This window comes from Siniperca chuatsi, linkage group LG13 (genome assembly GCF_020085105.1).
Source record: "Siniperca chuatsi isolate FFG_IHB_CAS linkage group LG13, ASM2008510v1, whole genome shotgun sequence".
Classification (NCBI taxonomy): Eukaryota; Metazoa; Chordata; class Actinopteri; order Centrarchiformes; family Sinipercidae; genus Siniperca; species Siniperca chuatsi.
Window position 1 is genome coordinate 21,020,331 of NC_058054.1, and position 21,812 is coordinate 21,042,142.

General features: G+C 41.2%; 3 protein-coding genes across 3 annotated transcripts; 2 read left to right on the forward strand and 1 right to left on the reverse strand.

The window, feature by feature from the left end:
- The first annotated feature begins 24 nt into the window (after positions 1 to 24).
- On the forward strand, positions 25 to 6,240 carry LOC122887560 (nucleoporin NSP1-like). Its single transcript, XM_044220887.1, has 5 exons — positions 25 to 474; positions 1,345 to 1,608; positions 3,311 to 3,622; positions 3,714 to 3,880; positions 4,950 to 6,240. Exons 1-5 carry the CDS (start codon positions 408 to 410, stop codon positions 4,992 to 4,994), a joined length of 855 nt encoding a protein of 284 aa, XP_044076822.1. The 5' UTR covers positions 25 to 407; the 3' UTR covers positions 4,995 to 6,240.
- A 395-nt stretch (positions 6,241 to 6,635) lies between these two features.
- On the reverse strand, positions 6,636 to 8,886 carry mgst3a (microsomal glutathione S-transferase 3a). Its single transcript, XM_044220888.1, has 6 exons — positions 8,608 to 8,886; positions 8,125 to 8,250; positions 7,844 to 7,917; positions 7,651 to 7,708; positions 7,352 to 7,424; positions 6,636 to 7,238 (listed from the first exon to the last, which is right to left on the reverse strand). Exons 2-6 carry the CDS (start codon positions 8,239 to 8,241, stop codon positions 7,096 to 7,098), a joined length of 465 nt encoding a protein of 154 aa, XP_044076823.1. The 5' UTR covers positions 8,242 to 8,250; positions 8,608 to 8,886; the 3' UTR covers positions 6,636 to 7,095.
- Positions 8,887 to 11,609: 2,723 nt separating this feature from the next.
- On the forward strand, positions 11,610 to 19,745 carry LOC122887559 (leucine-rich repeat-containing protein 52-like). The gene is made up of 2 exons (XM_044220886.1): positions 11,610 to 13,215; positions 18,516 to 19,745. The coding sequence occupies exons 1-2, from the start codon at positions 12,567 to 12,569 to the stop codon at positions 18,842 to 18,844; spliced, it is 978 nt and encodes a 325-aa protein (XP_044076821.1). The 5' UTR covers positions 11,610 to 12,566; the 3' UTR covers positions 18,845 to 19,745.
- Positions 19,746 to 21,812: the final 2,067 nt, after the last annotated feature.

Below are 21,812 nucleotides of genomic sequence, written 5' to 3' on the forward strand. Positions count from 1 at the left end.
CTGACGCACTGGCATCTGATTGGAGCAGCGGAGCAACAGCGACTGCAAATGCATTTCGGAGGAACGGATGCAGAGATGAGTGACTCTGACAGGGGAGAAAAAAACAACAACAACATAGAGCTGGAGAGTGAAAGATGGATGTGCAGAGGGGTCAGTGACGCGTTTTGCTCTTTAGGATGAAGCGCGTGCGTCTTCCGTGCTGCCACCGCCGCCTGCATGCAGCCTGCCGCGCAGCCCCACCCCTGCTTCTCTTCTGCCCGACTCCCTCAGGATATTTTTAGCGCTGATGATGTGCCCTGTCAAATCACGTAACGGAAACAACCTCAGAGCTAAAAAAGCAGAGCTGCCGTGGAGAGCCCGCATCGGTCCGTTTTTATTGTGATCTGCAGGGGAAGGCCGCGAATGAGATGAAATTTGAAATTAATTGGGTGTTTTGCGTGTTGGTGGTCCTAACCGGCTCATCGCAGACAAGAGGTAATGTGTTATCCCTGGTGTGTGTGTGTGTGTGTGTGTGTCTTTGTGTTTTATGTGGACTGGCTTGACATCCTGCTAACGTCAGTTGGACTCGTGATCGATTCAGCACATGATGCTCTCCTCTATTGATCTTATAGAAAGTTCATACAGAGCTGCGGGCTGTTGGTTGCATTTGATCATTATTAAATTATGTTCAGTCCTTTTATTAACTTCTTATAGTCCGCTCAGCACCAGCCTTTCCGTTGACCAACAAAGTGGGCATTTCTTTCCTACATGGTTACTCATTCTATTCTGATTGTGTCCATTTACAACTGCTGTCAGTCTGCAAAACACTGCTATCAGAGGACTGCAATGTGTCAGTCGATTAATCTATAAGTGAATGACAATGAAAATTGATCGTCAACTATTTTGATAATCGATTAATCGGAGCAAAATCGCCAAAAATTCTCTGGTTCCAGCTTTTCCAATGTGAAGGGTTTGCTGATTTTTCTGGACTTTTATGATAATAAACTGAATATCTTTGGGTTTTTAGAGCTGCAATGAGTAGATTAATCAAGTAGCTGATTGACAGAAAATTAATCTGCAACTATATTTGATAAACAATTCATCATTTTGAGTTATTTTTTAAAGAAAAATGCAAAACTTCTCTGGTTTCCGACTCCTCAAGTGAATCATTTCTGTTTTTCTTCTATGACAATAAATTGAATATCTTTTGGTTTGGGACTGTTGGTCGGACAAGACAGGACATTTGAATATTTCACTTTATGCTCGGGGGAATAGTGAGGGGAATTTTTCAGACCCAATTTTATTGACAAAACAAATGATCAATGAATTAATTTGTATCCCTTTGATGACTCTTTCATTTCATAGGTCAGAGCAGTGCTTTGCCTCCTGTCCTCACCCTGGCTGCCCTCCCAAGAAATGCTGGAAGCTCAGCATCTCCTGACGTGACAGAGGATCCTGGGAATGAGGTCCCACAGCAGACACATAATCCTCCAGGCAGGGATGAAACGTCAACTCAAACCACTACCATTACCAAGACCGAAGGGACAGTCCATTCAGGGTCTGTGACAAATGCAGTATATAAAACTGCAGTGGCTACATCTGCACCTGTCGTCATGACTACTCACCCTGGTACTCCTTCACCTCTTTTTTTTTTAAACTTTGAACCTTAGAAACATAGAAATTATGGTCATCATTTTCTCCATAATTCTATAATCGTGCATCTATAATTTTCCAGTCCAGTCTGTTTACTTTGTCCAGATTCTTAAAATAAAACATCCCTCACACTAAAAGCTGCCTGTTTGCAAACACAGACGCCCTCCTCAGACTCAGCTCCATTGCCAGCAGCGTTCCAGGAACATAGTCGTCCCCTGACCCCCACATGACTGCACTGAGATCGAGAACGTGTGTCGTAACCTCATTAAAGAGATTCCCTTTTATAGATCAGATAAATATAACCCCCTCCGCTGATGCCATGTTGCCTCTTTGAGTAGTCTCAGAAATAACAAACAATACGACATAACGCCATCCAGATCCCACTCTCGCCCCCTTTCTTTAGCTGTTGTCGTCACTTCTCTGTCTGCTGTTGGAGGTTCTCACTTCAAACGCTAAAAATAACATCACTAATTACTTTAATTTGCTTAATGCGGAATATGAAGGAACACAAGGATGTGAGAGTGTTTTATACTTTCTTTCCAACAATGCCATCAGTGTTGTATTATGATGAGGTAATACTTTTATGGTCTCTGCCTCTCAGCTTATATACAGTACTTTGCCATTTTGATCACAGGAGCACTAACGACTGCCTGTCCCCTCCTACATGTAAACAGTAGAAAGGTAGTCTGACTTGTAATTACACCGCATACAAAGTTCCCAGCCCCCTCCCCAGCTGTCCGCATGAGCTGTCAAACGTCATGTAAACAGCCACATGTGCTTAAAGTGGAGTAAGAATATACTCATGCTAAAAGAGGGAAAAGGCAGTAAACCTGGCATGTTATCTATCTATAAACATCGGAATAATAAAGCAGTGACAGAAAAATAGAAACTCCTGTAAATTATAATGCAATACAACAGTCCTGTAACAAATATTAGCTTTGTGGAATGTATGAAACTATTAACTGTGTTCACTAGGGCTGCGACTAACAAATATTTTCATTATCGATTAATCTAATGATTATCGACAATGAAACCCCAAAGACGTTCAGTTTACTGGCATAAAAGAGTAAAACCCAAACATATTTGAGAAGCTAGAACCAGCGAATAATTGCCATTTTTGCTTAAAAACTGCTTTAATCGCTTATCAAAATTGTTGCCGATCAACTCGATCTAGTTTTAGATGTTCTAATGTTCAATCAATCAACACCACAATCCTTTAATGTGTGTTTAAGTTCCGAGACTTAAAGGTGCACATTGTTGCCCTCTCCAGCAAAACCAAAACAATGTTCAAGATGGTGGAAAATGTTTGTGTGGATATTGAATCAGCCACTGCAAAACTGATGCAGAGGCAGTAGTGAGCAAAGCATGACATCCACCACCACTACCATTATTATGCTGTTGACTTGATGCATGAAAATACAAACAGTGTGTGAAACAGGTCGTTGCCATTGTGCTGACTCTGTTTTTAACAGGGTTTCTTGGCATTGTCATGCAGGATATGCGGGACCTGACAACAAAAATATTATGGAGAGCAGCTTTAACGTCAGTGGGAGTGATCAGTTTTCATGAGCAGGGTGGTGTAGAGTTCCCTCTGGCTGTTGTGTGGTTTGTTTCCTTTGAAGAATTCTCTGTACTGTTTTGAACTGATACAGCACTGCCCTCACATCCCCACTTTCAGCTGCTGCAGACAGCCTTTCATCTACGCCGACTGTACAGAGCACCCCCCCTCCACAACACATCTCAACCACCGAAGGCAGAGCCCTTCTGACCAGAGATCCCCTCCTCACCTTTTCATCTCAGCCAGCCCACACAGTGCAGGATACATGCTCCACAGCCCACGCCTCCACCATCCAGCCACAGTCTGAATCACTGACCACAGCCACAGCACAGCCGACAACCACAGGACACCCTCTGACCTCAGCTCCAGGCCGGGGTCCTGTGGGGCCAACACACCAGGAGGTCCCATCGGAGCTTAATGTTGGAGATGAAGGTAAAGCGATGAACCGTGAGAGAGGTCTTTATTTTCTCATTGTATCTTTAAAATGTGTTTTATTATGTTTGTCCATTTTTCTGTCATTTAGATCTCAAGGGGCCCCGCTACCGCTCAAGCTCCCCTCTAGACCCCCTGCTGGCTGGTCTGCTGTCAGTGTTCATCGTCACCACCGCTATCGTCTTCGTCATCCTCTTCCTCAAGTTCCGCCAGCGGACAAACCACCCAGAGTTCCATCGGCTGCAGGATCTACCCATGGTAGGATACACTAGATTCACACACAATAGATTCTGTTCATACATGTATTAGAATACAGAAAGGTTGTTAAAGATACCCTCCCTGGTTTTGTTTAAGCGATTAAAGGAGCACTCCACCAATTTCTTTCCACGCAAAGGTCAGTTTACTTGCACTGCTCAGACTGTGAAAACAGATGTATAATGTCTGTGGTGGCTTTAAAGGGAGCTGTCTAAAGTCGGAGAAAATAACCCCTGATGATGTCATCAGGGTTATTTCTGCTCGGGCTTTAGATTTCTGATTTTTAACAGATTTTTTTACCAACCGGGGGTGTAGCGTTTGAAACAAGTGGGTGTTTACCAGACAGGAAGGGTCTAATGAAAGACACTATCCAGTTGCATTATGGGAAATGTAGGATCTTTGGAGCTTGAGCCATACTATGAACTAAAAGTCAGGATATCTCAGCCTCTGCGGCACCATTTTTGACTGTTCTTTTTTTAAATTCTGTCTGTACTCTCCCGACTTTATGGGGAAGTGCAATACTAAATTGCTGCATCTTTCATTGCAACCCCAAATCTTCTTCCCAGCCCACTGTTTTGAAAATCAACCGTGAATTTGTTGAGTTTTAAAATATCAACTGTGAACACATTGGGACATAACTCTTCCACTCTTCTATCCCTCAGTCAGTGCTTAAATCACTCTCAAGGAGGTCAGTGGTCCAGCTAATTAGACATAAAACCTGTCTAACAGAAACTATTGAATCCTACTTTTAGTTTCAAATGTATAACATGTAATGTAGAACATACAAGTATGAAAAAAAACAATGAAGTCAGTGTTTTCAGTTACACATTACTTGTACTTAATTTTTCTCACAACTCCTTATGCTTAAAATTGTGCAAGATTAAAACTAAAAATGAGTTTTTTTGTGACCTTGGACTCAATAACTGTCATCAGACAAATCAAATCAGAAAATAACTTCTGTCAAAAGTTACAAAATCGCAATGCACCGTTCAAAAAAAGTGTAAAACTTTAATTCTTAACAACTGTACTACTCTAAAAGTACAATTTATCTTTTTTAAATCATCTTCTCCAGGATGATTTGATGGAGGACACGCCGCTCTCCAGATACACCTACTGATGTTAGCATCCTGTCAGTCACTTCCACCACTCAGAGAACAGAAGCAAAGCAGACACCAAAGGAAGACCAGTGTGGCTCTGAGAAAAGAGTTGATGCAGCTGCATCTCTGAAGATGAGTTCGCCCTTGTGACTGAGAGTTTTGGGTCAGTGATAAAAATCTTAATCTGTTCCATGAGAAGGATTCATTAAGTCTTTTAAATGGGAGGTTTCAGAAGTACTTTTTTCCACATTCCCTTTAAATTTCCGTAGATCTTCAGTCTGGTGGAAACTTTGTTTTCTTTGTTTCCTGAGGCAAGTTATTAGTACCTCTGCACCCCCTGACTGACTCATGTATGCACAGCACTTTAACGTGGCATGAATGGTCACAGTGCCCCCCAGGGGACATCTGAGGTAATGTGGCTCAAGGTCGCACAAAGTCCTCCAATGTAATTAATAGACAACCTCAGGTTACCCAGCAACAAGTAAGAGAGGGGGAGACAAAGAATAAGGATATTAAGTGCTTCAAGACGCATGGGAAAGTTTCCAACAAGCCTAAAACGGTTGAGGAATATAAATCACGATCCCTTAGGTGACCAAATATTAGTGAAGTGCATTTTCAAACCAAATTGCCAGGTTGCACGTGTTGTCTTAAAACTGAGGTCTTGCAGAAAATCTACACAAAAATCAGAAGCATTTTACAATTCAAAAGCCATATCTTTGGAAAAACAGACCGATTCTCTTACAGTAGAAGCCACTCATGATTCAATTATTCAAATTTATGAAAAAAGTTACCCCAAATTCTATGTGGAAAATATTTATTGTTGCAGCCTTTAATGTGTAGTTACACTTGTTAAGTAACTTTTATCATCATGGTCTGATGCTGGTATACAAAACTTGAATTTGAATGTTTAATCCACCAACGCACACTGAGAACAGAACCTTGCTACACTAAAAACAATTTAATATGAGTAAATTGTAAAGGTAAAACACACTATTATTGTTAAATGTGTTGTAAAATAAAGATTTATAAAGAATGTATTTGTTTCCGCACACAAGGGAGTTTTCAAGTTTAGATTGTCGTTACCTGTATCTGTGTTAGTTGGAGTATAATGCAAATGTGCTGAAAGCTGTTGTGTCAGTTTTTACCTATGGTGTAACTTTCCTGTTAAGTGCCAACAGTGATGTATGATAATATGCCATTGAAATGCGGACTGTAAGAATGTATTGATATGAGGATTTCCTGTTTGATAATAAAACAGAAACCACATACTATAAGCCTCAAGTCACATATGCTTAGAGGGTGGGACCTTGTTCGATCACAGCTATATGCGAGTGAGTTCATTGTGACCTCTATGAAGGGCATTTCCTTTTGCAGTGGGTTTTGAGCCCAACAGCTCTGCAGAGATATAAATCCACCTGCCTAGACAAGTAATGTGGACTTTGAACAGTTACTCAGGTTTAAAAAAAAAGCTGCTCCCTTAAAACACACGCCAATGTTAACAAGAGCTCACATTCAAACAGTACCCATTCAACTCCCAATAAAAAAAGATTATTTATAACCAATGTTAATGTTTAATATCATCAGTAAGTGTCAAAACCCTGTTTTCAGTATAAGAAACAACATCTCAAAATAAAAAATGAAAAAAACATAATCATCATGACTGGAATTATTAGGTTATTTTTACTTGACAACAGCGATATTTTTGACTAACCAGTTTCAGTTAATCATGTACAAAATCTGACTTTTTCAGCTAAGCAAATACAAACATGAGGTGCTATTCTGTCACAAAGTCCATCAAACATGGAAGGCTAAACTATTACTGCAGCATCTTCATTTGTTTATTGCAAAAATACATAATATGAAAAATTTCAAAATCAGGGCGCAGGTGAAAATGCTAAGACAAACTGACAGGCCTTGCATGTTGTGGGAGTGCCGATCAGTGAGTACACCCCACCCGTGATCCTAAATGAGGCATTTCCTCTTGACAACATGAACTTCACCTGACTTCAAATGTTAAACTGGTCAGAGGTTAGCACACATGTTGCAAGGTATATGGGTTATGTAGAGTGGCTTTGATTATAAGGTGATTATAAGAGTGAGCCCATCCTGAAGACTTGGTATTCACTTGCAACAGTTAGCTTGACGGAGGGGGCCCATCCACTGTCCCGTCCAGCCAAGCAGGTGATGGCCGTAGCTGACTGTGGTCAGCATCATCCCGAGCAAAGCCACGTTCCCAAACAGTCCCGGCAGTCTTTTTTTAGGATCTGAATAAGATGAATAGTAATAATAATGATAATAGCACCATCGCACCCTGCTTTACGTTACAAAAGCAGAAAATGTCAATTAAATATGGACTTCCCAACATGTAAGTTCTTACCTCCCGAAGAGTACCCATGTGCGAACACCTCTCTGCCTATAATCCATACAGCTCCAAGTCCACTGGTGAGACGCTGTGATAGACACACACAAGCAAAGGTAACACACTCACATATGACAGGGTTTTATAAGAAGAATGTACATTTCTTTCAGAATCCCTGCATATCATTGTCCTATCAATTTAAAAAAACAAGCACATCTTACTCAACTGTTGTGCTTTAATTGCTACAGATCTTCTATGTAACAACATATTTTGTTAGTGGCATGTTGGTGCTACAGTAGTATGACAAATTAACTTACAGGGCAATGCAAACCACCGACAGCGAGGCAGAAAAGAAAGGCGGGATAGATCTCCAGGCTGGTGAGGGGTGATAACAGCATGTTAACTTTCGCCTCTTTTTCCATTGTTACTATGAATCATGAAAGCGTGGTGCAATATCACTCACTGTCTGCAAATTTTACTTGTATTGCCCATATTTCAGCTCATACGTACGTGTTTTGGTGTGCACGCTGGATGCAGTTGAAAATGTTTCCAGTTTCTGGATCGTCACTGTACATCTGAGGATACTGCAAGGCAAGGCGAGTTTATTCTTATAAGCAATTCAAAGTGCCTTTCAATAAGCCACAGACATGTACGGCCCAAGCACGAAACTATGCCAACAAACTGTAGACTTGCTGTGGTGGTGTTTGAATGGGTGGGAGCAGATTTTAAACAGTGTGAATGAGAAAGAGTGGACTACATTCTGCTATTTGAACACCAATACTTCTGCTCACCTGCACGTTGTACTTCTTGCGGGCTTTGCCAACTTTAAAGGCCAGATGTCCAATCATCACCATACTGGCAACACCAGTTAACACCACATATCCATACTCTTTAGAAAGCACAACCATCCTGACAAACTTGAAAGGGGGAAAATGACATAGCGGAATTAGTTAGTAAAATGTGACTTTTGACTAATTTTGAAATTAATACTCTTACTTTTTGATTTTAGCCTAGTTTTTTTATTTTTTTATTTTGTTATAGCCAAGAAAAGAAAATGCATATGCATAACATTGGGGTGCCTGTGTGCTTCCTTGTCGTCTATCAAACAAATGATTCATAAATCGACAAAAGAGGCTGTGAAACCAGCAGCGGAGAGCAAGGACGCCTTAAAAACGAAAGGTCAAATGAGGACTCCAGCGGCGCCAACACGTGCAAGAGGAAGCATTAAAAAAAAAAAAACTCACAGAAGTCTTCAAAATAATATAAGCGTTTACCTTAAAGATGTAGTGTACGGGGTTGACAGGACTCGGGTGGAAGGAAACGCAGCGACAATCTGACCACACTGAAGCTTCCTACTCAAGTGCGTCCGTGTGCGTAAAGGCTGACGTAACACGTCGGCCTACAGACAGTGAGGGCGCGGCGGCCGCTTCAACTACAGTCTTTTGGAAAATGATTCACTCGCCAGCTTTTATAACTAACATGTGTTAACCGTCATCCGGTTTCATTTGCGGATTAATTACTCCAAAGCCATACAGTGCTCCACGGCAACATTTCCACAAATAATCAGTTCCACTTATCTGACATGCGCCCTAGACCGCAAGTAAGCTGTGCTGCAATGGTATGTACCCACGTTACCTTGGTAACCAGCTAAAATAAGGGAGTCCCCAACGAGAATGATTAGCCTGCAGTAGCTTGGGAATTAGCCTACTATTACAAGACATTGGAGGGACATGTGAGGTAGCCTGCTTGTGCTTTACTTGAGTACAGTATTTCCATTTTATACCACTTTATCACCACCATTTTTGACAGCTTTAGCTGTTACTTACTTAAAGACAAAGACTTTACTTACAAAACATTCGATGACCTTATAAAATATGATGTGCTGCTATAGATTAAACTACCCAACAGTTTATAATATAGTTAAAATGAGCTCCACCTCGACCAGCTATGCAATTTACACATGAATGCATCAGTAATAATAATCCAGTATTAGAATATATAATAGTATAACTCTTCTGAGGGCTATTTTTCTGCATTATGAGTACTTTTACTTTGATACTTTACATTTTAAGTATCAATACAAGTAGTAACAATAGTACTTATGTACTTTTACTTAAGTGGGATTTTCAGTGCAGGACTTTCACTTGCAAAGATGAAAATCTAAGTTGCTGCTACAACAATCGAACACATGTTTTGGTATTATCTCTATTCTTTGTGTTTTTATGTGAATAGTTTTACCTCGTCAGGTTTCACACATTCATTCTGATGAAATTCTGAGAAGTTTAGAGGTGAAAACTGTCAACTCACAGACTTCTAACGCCTGTGGCAAGGGGGTCGCAAGTAGATGCTGCTTCATTTTTAGACATCCTGAGCCAAAACGGTTGGGAACCAGTGCAGAGAAATTTCTTACGAAGAAAAAAAAAAAAAGATCTCTCCCCTCTAATGATTGGCTTTAGAGAGGATGATGTGATCGCATATATGGGCGGTCACCTCCTCCTCTCTGGTGTCTTCCATAACCTGAGGTCGTTTTATCATTGCTTGAATAGATGCATACAATAGATTACTCAACAGTTAATTATTATCAGATATTGCAGCTTTGAAGTGATGAGGTCTAAGAGTCCAAATAAAAAACAGGAAACAGGATTTTCTCTAAATGTGACTGATTGATATAACAAGGCATCCATTTATCTGACAGTGTCAACTTTTACTGTCTTTTTTATGACAGACATTTTGACTAGGCATATCAGGAAAATACAGGTGCAAGTAATAACATTAATGATGGCTCCATCCCTTTGCAGTGCCCCAGTAAGCCATGCCAGAGAGCCAGTTCACAATACCAGGACCCTGATCCTGGTAAACCTAAATGCTGAGGTATGCAAACCACTGTTAGTGGTGTCTCTTGTTCAGCAGACCCAGACTCACTGCTGCACGAGCTGCTGACATGGAATTGAACTCAATCACTATAGACATGGCCATATTATATTTATTAAATTATATTATATTATACTAAATTCTACTATATTATATTATATTATTCTTATAGCTGGAAGCCAATGTAATCTCAGAATTGCCATAGATTGATGGACATAATTTTGCCATGTCACTCCAACAGCAATCAGGTGCTCTAGTGATGATGTCTTTTTTGTCTTTGTGTGACCTATAACATACGGACACTTGTTAGAAGTGGGTCAACCATCATGTCGGTGGTTGTTAGAACCAAAACAGGTTTTATGAATGCAGATTAACCATAGAGATAAATATGGGAGACAATTCCTTGCAACTACGGTAAAACGTGACTGACGTGCTCGAAGCCAAGGGATTACAAAAACAAACAATTGTTCAGTTATTCAGCCAGAACTGGTTTTACTGCCTGTATTCAAAGTTCTGGCTGCTGTCCGGACCAACCTAGTTGGTTATGTAGATGAGTTTGTCTGTTTTTTAGAAGGTTTTCAAGTCTGTTAAAATCTTCTTCCTCTGCCCAGGCTGATAGAATCATATTGTTCCAACTCCTCAATTAAGCTGTATGATTTTTTTGTGAAATACTCAAGCCTAAGACTCCGTATTTTTATGGCAGCACCATTCCATCAAATGGAAACATTCTAGATGTCTTCAGCACCATTTTATTCACATATTTGGTATCTTTGGAAACTTTGGGATCTCCTCCAGAATTTAAAATAAAAGCTCTTTGGGTTTGAACAGTGTTTGACTGAACAGCCTGAGTTATGAGTGGGCAACTGCTTGTTCAGAGGATGAAGAATAAATTGATGTGTCATCAGAAATAATGTAGATACATTTGGATAGTCCTAAGGATGGGTCTTGGGTAATTACCAGTCAAGCTGCAAACCATGCATGAGAAAAGAAATTATATAAGAAGATTGTTGAACGACAGCTGCTCACTGTGTAGAACATTAGCAAGTATTCGTCACTAGATGTCCTCATAAAGCCACTGAATATCCTTGACACAAAACAGCTGTGTGGATTAGTTCAGTCCAGAGGAAGGTAAGTGTGAAAAATCATTAGGTTTTAGGTTTCGGTATATATATGTCTGGGAATAATCAGGCCTACAGTACAGGAAAAAGCGTAAACTTCATTTTGTGGATGTGTGTGAGTGAGCGTGGTCAGTGTGCAGCGGGTTGTTGACTGTCGACTCGGGGTGGTTTCTTTCACGGACTGTCAGCGGCACATCTGTCCACCTCCTCCTCCATCATGCTGAGTCTGATTCAGCACTTCAACACCTACACAGAGAACCAAGAATAGATTCAGGACTCATACTGAGACTGGAGAGAGGAGGAAAAACAACTGCTGCCTGAGACCACCTTGTCCCATCTCATCTCATCCCATCTGCTGGCTGGGTAGACTGGGTATAGTTTGAATTTGGGGGGATGGTTGCCTATGGCTGATATGTCATTATTGTAAACACTTCATTGTACATGGAGGTCTGAGTGGTGTAGATAGGCTGACAGCTCTCAAAACATTATTATCATTGCCCCACTCTCTTTTTTTTAGAAAGCCTAAAAACCCATGTGATCTGATCACATACAATATGCATTCCAGGTGTCAGGTGCACCTGCTTTTTGTTCCACCTCCACACACACACACACACACACACACACACACACACACACACACACACACACACACACCTGAGGCAGGCTGATAAAAAAGTATCCAACATACATTCATACATGCCCACAAACAGATATTGACATACACAGACACACATTATTATCTTATATGGATGCAACTTCTATTACCCCCACCACACACACACACACACATGCACTCGGACTCCAAAGCCTGAGATCACTCCACAACGCACCCCCCACCCCCATGAGGATTCAGTTTCGGAAAGCGAGACGATGGCAAACATGTTGTGGAACAACTGACCGTGATCATTGCAAGCAGCGCAGCATGAGAGGACGTTGTGAGCTTTTACAATGTGTGAATAGATGTGTTCTAATGGAAGAAACCCGATAAATCAATTAAATGTGAAACAGCATGAAGGCATCTCGTTGTCAAGTTCCAGACAGTGGATGCGCGCTGGATCCAGAACCAACGACAGGATGAACTGAGACATTACGCGCAAGAGGTAGCCACGGGCAAGCGTTGGGGTTTAACCTCTATGGAAACCATTTCTGGGACAAACAATTTGGTGAGGATGTAGGCTATCAATGAAGAATGTGACTGCGTCTGACTCTCTCCAAACGGGGTGGATGAAGCCCTCGGCGGTGTCATGCGTCTTGCCCCGCAGCCAAGCGCGCAACCCTTGCGGCTCGTAGTTCTGCTCCTCTTCACCACGGGGGTGAACACATCCCCGGTGCTCTCTTCGGGCTGCCCGGACAGGTGTGTGTGTGATGACCAGCTGGTGGTTCAATGCGCTGGGCAGCACCTGACCACCTTCCCGGTCAACTTGCCGCTGGCCACGCGGCAGCTCATCATCTCCAACAACCGCATCGTAGAGCTGCCGCCGCTCGCGCTCAACTACCTCTCCGATCTGGTGTACCTGGACTGCAGCAACAACTCCCTGACGGAGATATCCGAGTCCACGTTTGGGAATCTACGGAAGCTGGCCTACCTGGACCTCTCCTTCAACACCTTGACCCGGATCGAGGACAGGACGTTCGGCCCCTTGACGAGCCTGGTGATGCTGAGGATGACCGACAACCCGGGGCTCTCGGAGATTCACCCGGAAGCTTTTGCGGAAAACGCGGCTCTCCAGGTGCTAGATGTGAGTCGGAACAACCTGACGGTCCTCAACATCACCTCCCTGATCGCGCTGCCCGCCCTGCGCTCGATGGGGCTCAGCGGGAACCCGTGGAGCTGCGAGTGCGACAACGAAGACCTGTGCCTGTGGGTTCACCTGGAGGGCTTCAAGTTCCAAGGTTTTATCAATTATCTATTCTATTCTAATGTCATATAAGGTGACATAATCACACACTTAGTATCAAGTGAATAGGCCCCAGAGAGCCAATCACATATAAGAGCTGCTGTGCTCCAGTTATTAATCATTAGGTAATGCCCGGTTATGTAAACTATTGGCCTTTTGCTGGTGGCTGCCCTCAATAAATCTGTATCCCATGAAAAGATGAAAACCTCTTTATCTTTCATACAAGAAATGCAGCTATAAGTATTTTATATGAATTGGGAACATCTTAGAAATAGTTATGAAAGAGAAAGCAGACACTTAAATAGCAGATAAAAAAATGTATGGTACCACTTTCTGATAAGGCCCCCTTTATAAAGGGCTTATAATCTGTAACTGTGTTATAAATGGTTGATAAATCATTTTCTAATGCTTTATATATCAGGTATAAGCCATTAATAAGACTAAATTTTCAGTTGCCAGGTTGTGAAAAATCCTTCTTGCTGGATTAACCTGTAAAGGGCCCCGGGGTAAAAATGAACTACTAGGCCCCTGTTGACCCCCTTTCCTCCCATTCTCTGTGGACTGTATATCGTTGTAATGCAATGTAAACTGATTGAACACTTTCATTTTGGAATATGAAACACATAAGAGCAAAACTGAAATAATAAAGGTCTTTCAACTGCATTTTGACACAGGGGCCCTCTTCAAGACAGGGCCTCAAGATTACAAAAAAGCAGGACCAACTTTAAGGACCTCATCATGTCACTTGCTATTGTGCTTTAGTGCTGAATATTCCCAAATACATTTTCAATGAAATTAGCATTAACCAGTTAACACAGTAGACTGCAGCTTCCTCCTAACCATTTATAAAGCCTATATAGACCCTTAACAAAGAAAAGGTGGTACCAATTAAACACGTAAAGAGAAAAGGGAGGAGTACTTACTGAAAAAAAAGAAAAATAATAGCAAAAGTGATTCTTAACAAAAAGGCAGTAAAAGTCTCCCTCAGACCCCTGAAAAGGAATGAATTCATGCTCTTTTCAAGCACATGCAGCGCCCTCACTGCTGGAATTCCCTCACATCATGTTGCTTAAAAACTCCAGTCATGTCAGACTGCACCTCTGAGCACACACACACAACAGATAATATCATGCCACACAGTTCTAGATACAGTGCGTCAAAAACATGTTGTTGTATGTATGCCACATATACACATATGTAACCATCATGCAGTTTGGTGAAGTCTGCAAAGTTCACCCCTTTCTCAGCTCTCAGTGGGATGAGACGCAGGTGACGGCAGTGGAGCGTGACAGCATTCAGACTATCAAATAGCAAAGAGGGTGAAAGAAGGCAGGGAGCCATTTGATTTCTGGCAACTTTGTTCATTAATTCAGCGCTGCGTTCTCCAGTTTGGGAGGAAAACAAGAGAGTCTTTTATCTTGAAATGACTAATCAATCTCTATTATATCCAGCTGTTGGGATACTGTGCTGCAGATGTGATTAATGGATCATAGTTGCACCATCAAATATCGATCCCCCCTTTGTTTTATTACTGTCAAGCTGATAGATGTGTCTGATATTCAACAGTCTTTCTTACTGTGAGTTATTATGCTCATGCTTTGGTGTGGATGTGTCACTATGCAAAAGGGCAGCTGCTATTTATAGTGTGTCTTACTGAACAAGAGGCCAATCATAATTCTAACACCATAGCTATAATACACCCGCCACACTCACTAAAAAGGCATCCCCTGCTTCTCTCTCCCACACACACACTCACACTATAGTTCACCACGGTCCCTGTGCAGTTTAGGCCGACTCCAAAACGAGTCCTGCAAGAGCTGTCCTATTTTCCTGCTGCTCAGTGCCTTTTTTCTAGCTTTTAATTTGGAGTGGAGCCTCTTCCAGTGACAGCTGCCAGCAAGGCAGAAGGCAGACACATAGATACACACACATTCTCTACCTCTGTTATGTATACACACAGTCTTTCCATCTCTTTCAAGCAGACAGCACAGGCAATACCTCATTCTCTCTTAAACTGAGTACTTTGTCTCCTAAAGCATGTGGAAAGTCACTCACACACACACACACATGCATACAAAATCACAAATACACATTCACTGATTCACGCATTTAGACACACAAACACAGATAAAGCACACTTTTAGTGCTTGAGGGGGGGGAACAGAAGGATAACATTTTGGAGACGACTGCGTTTCGGCTGTGAGCTCTGTCTCCGAAGCCTTGTTATTTCTCGTCTGGGTCTCACCTGGTTCATGCAAAACGGCTCGCTTGTCTCCTCGGTTTAGGAAACGCATCAATAGCAAGCGAGTGAGCGAGAGAGAGAGAGAGAGACAGAGAGAGGGCGCTTTCAGGAAGGAACCAACAGATTCTCCTCTGTCTCGCCTTCCTGGCTAGATTAGCACTCTCAGCTGTTATATAAGGAGCGGGTCTAGAAATAGAGCAGAGTATGGATGGGAGAAGGAGGGAGGGAAAGCCCTCTCCTTTGATGGCAGTTTCTTTGGGGGTTAGGAGGGGTTGGGGGGGGTGAAGCCAGAAGGGTTTCCTTCCTAGCTGTCAGGCACACACACACACATGGACAAGTGCACACACACATTAGCAGACTCTGCAAGGACAGAGATAGAAGATGGGAAAGATAACTCTCGTGGAGAGGGTTGTGCATGTCTGTGTATATACGTATGTTAAGAGAATGTGCATGTGTGAGTGCGTGCATGCATGGATGTTTGTTATAGAGTCTAACAGCATATTGTGTGAACAGTGCACAGCAACAGCCTTTGAGAGGATCATAGGCTTTGAATTCTCTGTGGTAGATAGAGCTTAGAGAAGCTCCTCATGTTCTTCAGCTGCGCGCTCGTTTTCAGATCTGTGAGCCACAGAATAGCTTATATGGATAAGAACGGAAATTTATGCACTGAGTGAATAAAATGTTAGGAAAAGGTATATTTCAGTCATCCTATGAAATGAACTCGTCAAGTGATTTGATTGAAAGCTACAGCATGATCCCTCTCACACTCTGTCAAATCACACCTCCCACCAGTCAGTTATAACACATTAACACCACGTGTTGCTACTGAGAGTGCATGAAAACTAGTTAGCTAAGAGTCAACAAAGGGCTACTCAAGTTCATCTGAAAGTTCAGATGAAAAAGTTTGGGAACCGCTGATCTAAAGGATGTTTTTTGGGCAGCGAGAGTGTGCGTGCCTTTGCAGTCGTTGCAAGAAACAAGAATCCGTGAAACTTTATACAATTCTATACAATTAACATCAAACACTCAGAAGGTGAGTAAAACAACAACGTCATATCTATAACACCATTACAATATTAATGGATTATTCATGTAAGATTTTAACTATGTAATACAATAAGTGTACAATTACTCTGCGATGGTCCATCTTTTCTCAAAATATCAAGAGAGTCAAAGCAGCATGTCTCCATGCAGATTCTACACATTTTCAAGTGTTCATTAGGTCTATATGTATTCACAAACCACATTTTCATATGCCAGCAAAATGAGAATGCGTATTTTAAGGCTGGTGGTGTAGAAATAGGGTTACAGAAAACTGTTCCCTGTGCAGAAACTTCCAAGTCTTTTGATCTCTCCCAGTGGGAATTCCCCCCTAGCACAAAAGCTTTGAAAAAACAGAAGCCAATTAAAAACAGTGGCCGTATGGAGATGGCAACACACTGTTGTGTTGTGCTGTGTATCTGCTCACAGTAACAGCCAGCTTTCAGGATTATTTTCTGAAAAAAGGCCTCTCTTGTCAGCTGCTGCAGAGCTCAACAGCCATCATGTGGCGTATTTAATTTCGACTGATAGGCCTTTTAAAACTGTATCCATCTACTGTATTTTTCTGACATAGAAGGAACTCAACATTTTTATTAGGATTTGGGGATTTCAGCAAGGTCTTAGTCATACCTGATGATGAGAACGCTTATTATCTGTGGTTTCAGGCAGACACAGAGGCCCAAGTCACTCTCTAATCCTGTGGGGGGAGAAAGGAGTTTGAATAATTCATCCATGATTTTTTTTTTGTAATTTAATACTGCACCAACTCAAGACTCCAGTACACGGGAAGCTCCCGAAGCCTTGTAGTTTTCAGATAAAGAAAGCAAAAAAACATTGTTATACTAGTGCAGTTTTCTGCATTTTTGTCTTTTAGCTTTGTAAACTTGAATATATTATAGATATCTTCAGCTCAGTTTGCTGCCATTTACAAAACGATATAAAGTTATATGCTTGAATTATTTAACAAGGTGCTTTGTGTATAAGTATAATATTTTCCTTGCTAAGTTAGTTGTGAATTTTGTTATGGCTCTCATAGCATCAAAGGATTCTTTAAATCATATGATAATTATATGCCAAGGCTGTATATATGTCTGCTGTATGTAAGTAAATTTACTCATTTGCACAGGAGAGCAGCAGTTAAATGCACTTTAAAGGCCCTGAAAATATATTTTCTCAATCAGCTTCTTTCTCTGAGTGACAGGGTTGTATATGGACACATTTCTTCCAAAGTTACAGTTTTATTTATTTCACATGAAAGCTTTCTGTATTTGTATTTTTGTCCTTGGTTTTCTCACTGGTTTGAGTTGGGCGGAGCTTAGTTGGAACAAGATGATGTCACGAACTTCTGTGCACCAATCAGAGTTTGTCAGCATTTGAGTCTTAATAAGTTGTCAGTTGTGGGGTTATGTTGCCGTTAGTGTTAACCGAAGACATGATGAAGCAGATTAGCTGAGTTTTTGAGTATTAAACTCTCTGTTTTTTCCCAAACTTTAACTTTGATAGTTGCTTATTTTGTCATGAATATTTAATGGAATAGAAAAACAAGTAAGACTTTAAACCAACTTTTCAGAGGTCTTTAAAATTAATTGTGTATGCATGTGTCCTGCTTTACTAAACAAAAACAACATTTTATAGACAAAGACCTAATGCAATTTTACTTGCGACTGTTTTTTGTAAGGGACAGTTATGTGCATTAAGAATGTCACTGTCCTGGATTGATGTCATGAAAGAAATGCAAACCTGCACATCCAGTTCAGAACAAGATGACTCAATAGTCTGAATGATGCCACTCCAGGACAGTTGACCTGTTTATCGTATGTTGTTTGTTATAACATTACCAGCCGGGAATTCCGATATATGAGAAAAGAGGGAAAATAAATTTTTGTCTCCAGTGCACTTCAGTGTTAAAATTTTTACAACATATTTCCCAACCAAATATGTTGATGTATTATATTCTATTGTCCTATGATTAATCCTTAATCATTCCCTCTTGGTGTGTGTCTGTGTGACAGATGAGGGCCAGACGGTGTGTGGCTCACCTGCTGACATGCAGGGCCGTCGTCTGGGTGAAGTGGGCATCCAGCTACGAACGTTATGTCACCAGACTCTGGGCTCCTTGGACTACCTTTTCTTTGTTGTCATCGGCTTTGTCATCTTTGCTGCTGGCACCGTGTCGGCCTGGGTGATGGGCGTCATTATGGTGCTGTATGAGCGCTACATCAAGAAGAAAGACGAACAGCTGGATGTGGACGACGAGGATGAAAACAGTGAGACGGGTGGTACCTCGCGGGTCAGGAGTGACCATGGCAATGGGAATTTGAAAATGTCACACACTGTTTAAAATATTTAATCCCACTCTGCCCGCCATGGATTCCCACAGTGCCTCCTGTCAGCTTCCAGGACTGTCTGTGAAGTCTAATGACACTCCAGTCAAACTGAGTCTGTTTAACAGGCTCAGCTCTGAAAGACAAAAGAGAGGATTCAACAGAGATGAGGAATGTCATTCTTCTCATTTGTAGTGGGCTTTCAGGTGATGTAACACACACTCTGGCTGCCATTGTGGAGGCCCCTAGCCCTTGGGTATTACTGATCATGTATGCAAATGTATGGCTTTTCTATATGGTTTATTACTTGGTAATATTTGACTGGGATGTGGTTATACAGGGTGACAAAAGAGCCTATATTAGCCAAGCTGGTTATCTTGGAAGCAGCTGGTTTTAGCTAGTAATCAGCATAATATGAGCACATGCCTATTTTGGCTTGTGTACCAGAATCAGTGGTCACATTTACCAGCTTAAAAAATTGTCTCACATTTTGGGAACTATGCTTATTCACTTTCTTGCCGAGATTTAGATGAGATGATTGATACCACTCTCATGTCTGGCCATTAAATATGAAACTACAGTCAGAGACAGTTAGCTTAGTTTAGTGTAAAAACTGAAAAACGGGGAAGCAGCTAGCCTGGCTCTGTCAAAAGTTTAGAAAATCCGCCTACCAGCACCTCATTACTTAACATATTATATCTTGTTTGTTTTTGCTTGGTCAGGAGTCTCTCCCCATCGCCTGGCAACTGCTCCCCGCCAAGAAACAGCATGGCACTTAATTCTCTCATGAAATGGCAAATATTTATTTTTGCACTTCGGTTTTTGTACAGATTAAACAAAGAAGATATGTGTTTATTAGTGAGCTTTAGAGGTGCTTGTAGGCAGATTTTGTTGCATTTGGACAGAGCCAGGCTAGCTCTTTCGAGTCTTTATGCTAAGCTACGCTAACTGGCTGCTGGCTATAGCTTTATATTTAACAGACAGATATGAGAGTGGTATTGATCTTGTCATCTAACTCTTGGCAAGAAAATGAATGCGAGTATATCATGTCAAACTCTCTTTTAACCTCTGGGTCCAGCTAAGACCAACGAAGGAGCAGCAGTACTCATCAAAGTCCAGCGCAGACCATCAACCAGCTTAAGCTGGTGTTTGTTTTTCAAACGATTTTGCCAGTGGGAAAAAAAACAAGATTGACTTTATCTTCACATTGTGAATAATGTTTGTTTGCTGACACACCTAATTTGAGCATTAGCTACTATATCCAGTAGAAACCATTGTTACTTGTTACTGTAACCATAAGGTCTTTTCCTAAAATTAGAGATGTAAAGATAAGACCATGAAGACAAAGGCGGTTTTCCCTTCCAATAACCCAAGGCTGTTTTTTCAATAAACAAAAATAATTTGGGCTATTGGGAAACAAGCATGTCATATTATACAATTTGTTTGTACCTATAATGTTAAAAAATTTGATATATACCCCTGCTACTAATTAATATGACAATCTATTTCTAGACCCTACTTACAAAAATAGCATTGTTTGCACAAAAAAAATTTGCCAGTGGACCTCCATGATGGCAACGTGAAATTCAAAGTGGTGTAGTCATTCTACTCATAGGTATGAAAGGAGATGATTAAATACATTTATACATTTCATTTAAGCTAGTGTAGATGAACAAATGCGTGCACACGCATGGACACATTAGAGTGTACCATGTAGATGTACGTGGGATTGATCTTTTGCAGATGTGAGCGTGTCAGTCTTTGGTCCAGTGGTGTGTGGTTTTGTGCTGATAGTTCACTTCCCTCATCTATTAGCCCAGAAACAAACTGTGGTCAAAGAATTTGTGCTGAAGATCATTTTTGTAAAGTTGAGAGCCAACATGCACCAACTGCTGAGGTTTGTTTTGGCAGTGGGCCCTGCTGGATGGCGAGTAAACAGGAGAGTGTGATAATCGATTTCTACTACATCCCCTCTTAGTTTTGAGTGCAGTGTCCTATCTGCTTCTGCATGCACTGTTGATGCACCGAAAAGCCTTATGAGGTGTGTGCAAGCTTTGAGGGTGATTGACAATTCAATCCATTAAAGAAGAAAACAGGATTTATGGCAACATGCAAAAGATACTAAATGCAATCACGTGAGACTCATTCTTGAAAAAAATCCATGCTTCTAATTTCTTAGTAAGTGAATTACACTTTTTATTTACGCTTTGAATTGAGTGAATTTACAAGGAATTTATTCTAAACCTGCTGTTTAATAAATGTACAGTTGTGACAGTTTTACAGCAATAAGACAGCTAATGCTGTCAGGACAAACAGGGAACAAAATCATTTCAGCCTGCAATGTTAAATATTAATTGGTTTTGTGTCCAGTTTGCAACATCCCGGATCAAAAAGTGGCTGTACCACTCCCTTGACCCTGACATTGACTGTTATGAACTAAAAAAAACAGGAAGAAGAAAAATCCTTGTTGGACTAGGGAAATCAATAGGAAGCTGCTCAAATATGCCGTCCTCTGTGTGTGTGCAGTGTCTGTACAATCACTTGTGTCTCAGAATTATTTACTTGATTTCAGAACAAAATTGTACTTTTGAGGGACCTGCGAGGGAGGGCATCCTCTCAGAGTTTTGGACCAGCTGCTTTCCCCTCCTTTTTAATTTGTGCACATTTTACTTTATACAAGTTTTATCATGAAAGTGTTTGGATTCAAATGTTTGGGTGTATGCAAGTCCGACTTACTGTAATAATTGTGATATCTTGCAGCTGCGCCAGCAAGGTAAAATAGACCTTGTTCACAGAAGACGTCACAGTGAGAAAAGCACAGGTGTAGATAATAAACTGAATGACGGCTGAATTCCATTTAGCTGCTTCAGTTTCGGGGTTGTGGTATTGTACATGCTGGCTTACTGTCACACTGTCATAGCTTACTGCGACACTTGAATAAAACAGAGCTATAGTTAATGTTATCAGTAACATCTGTGCTTTTTC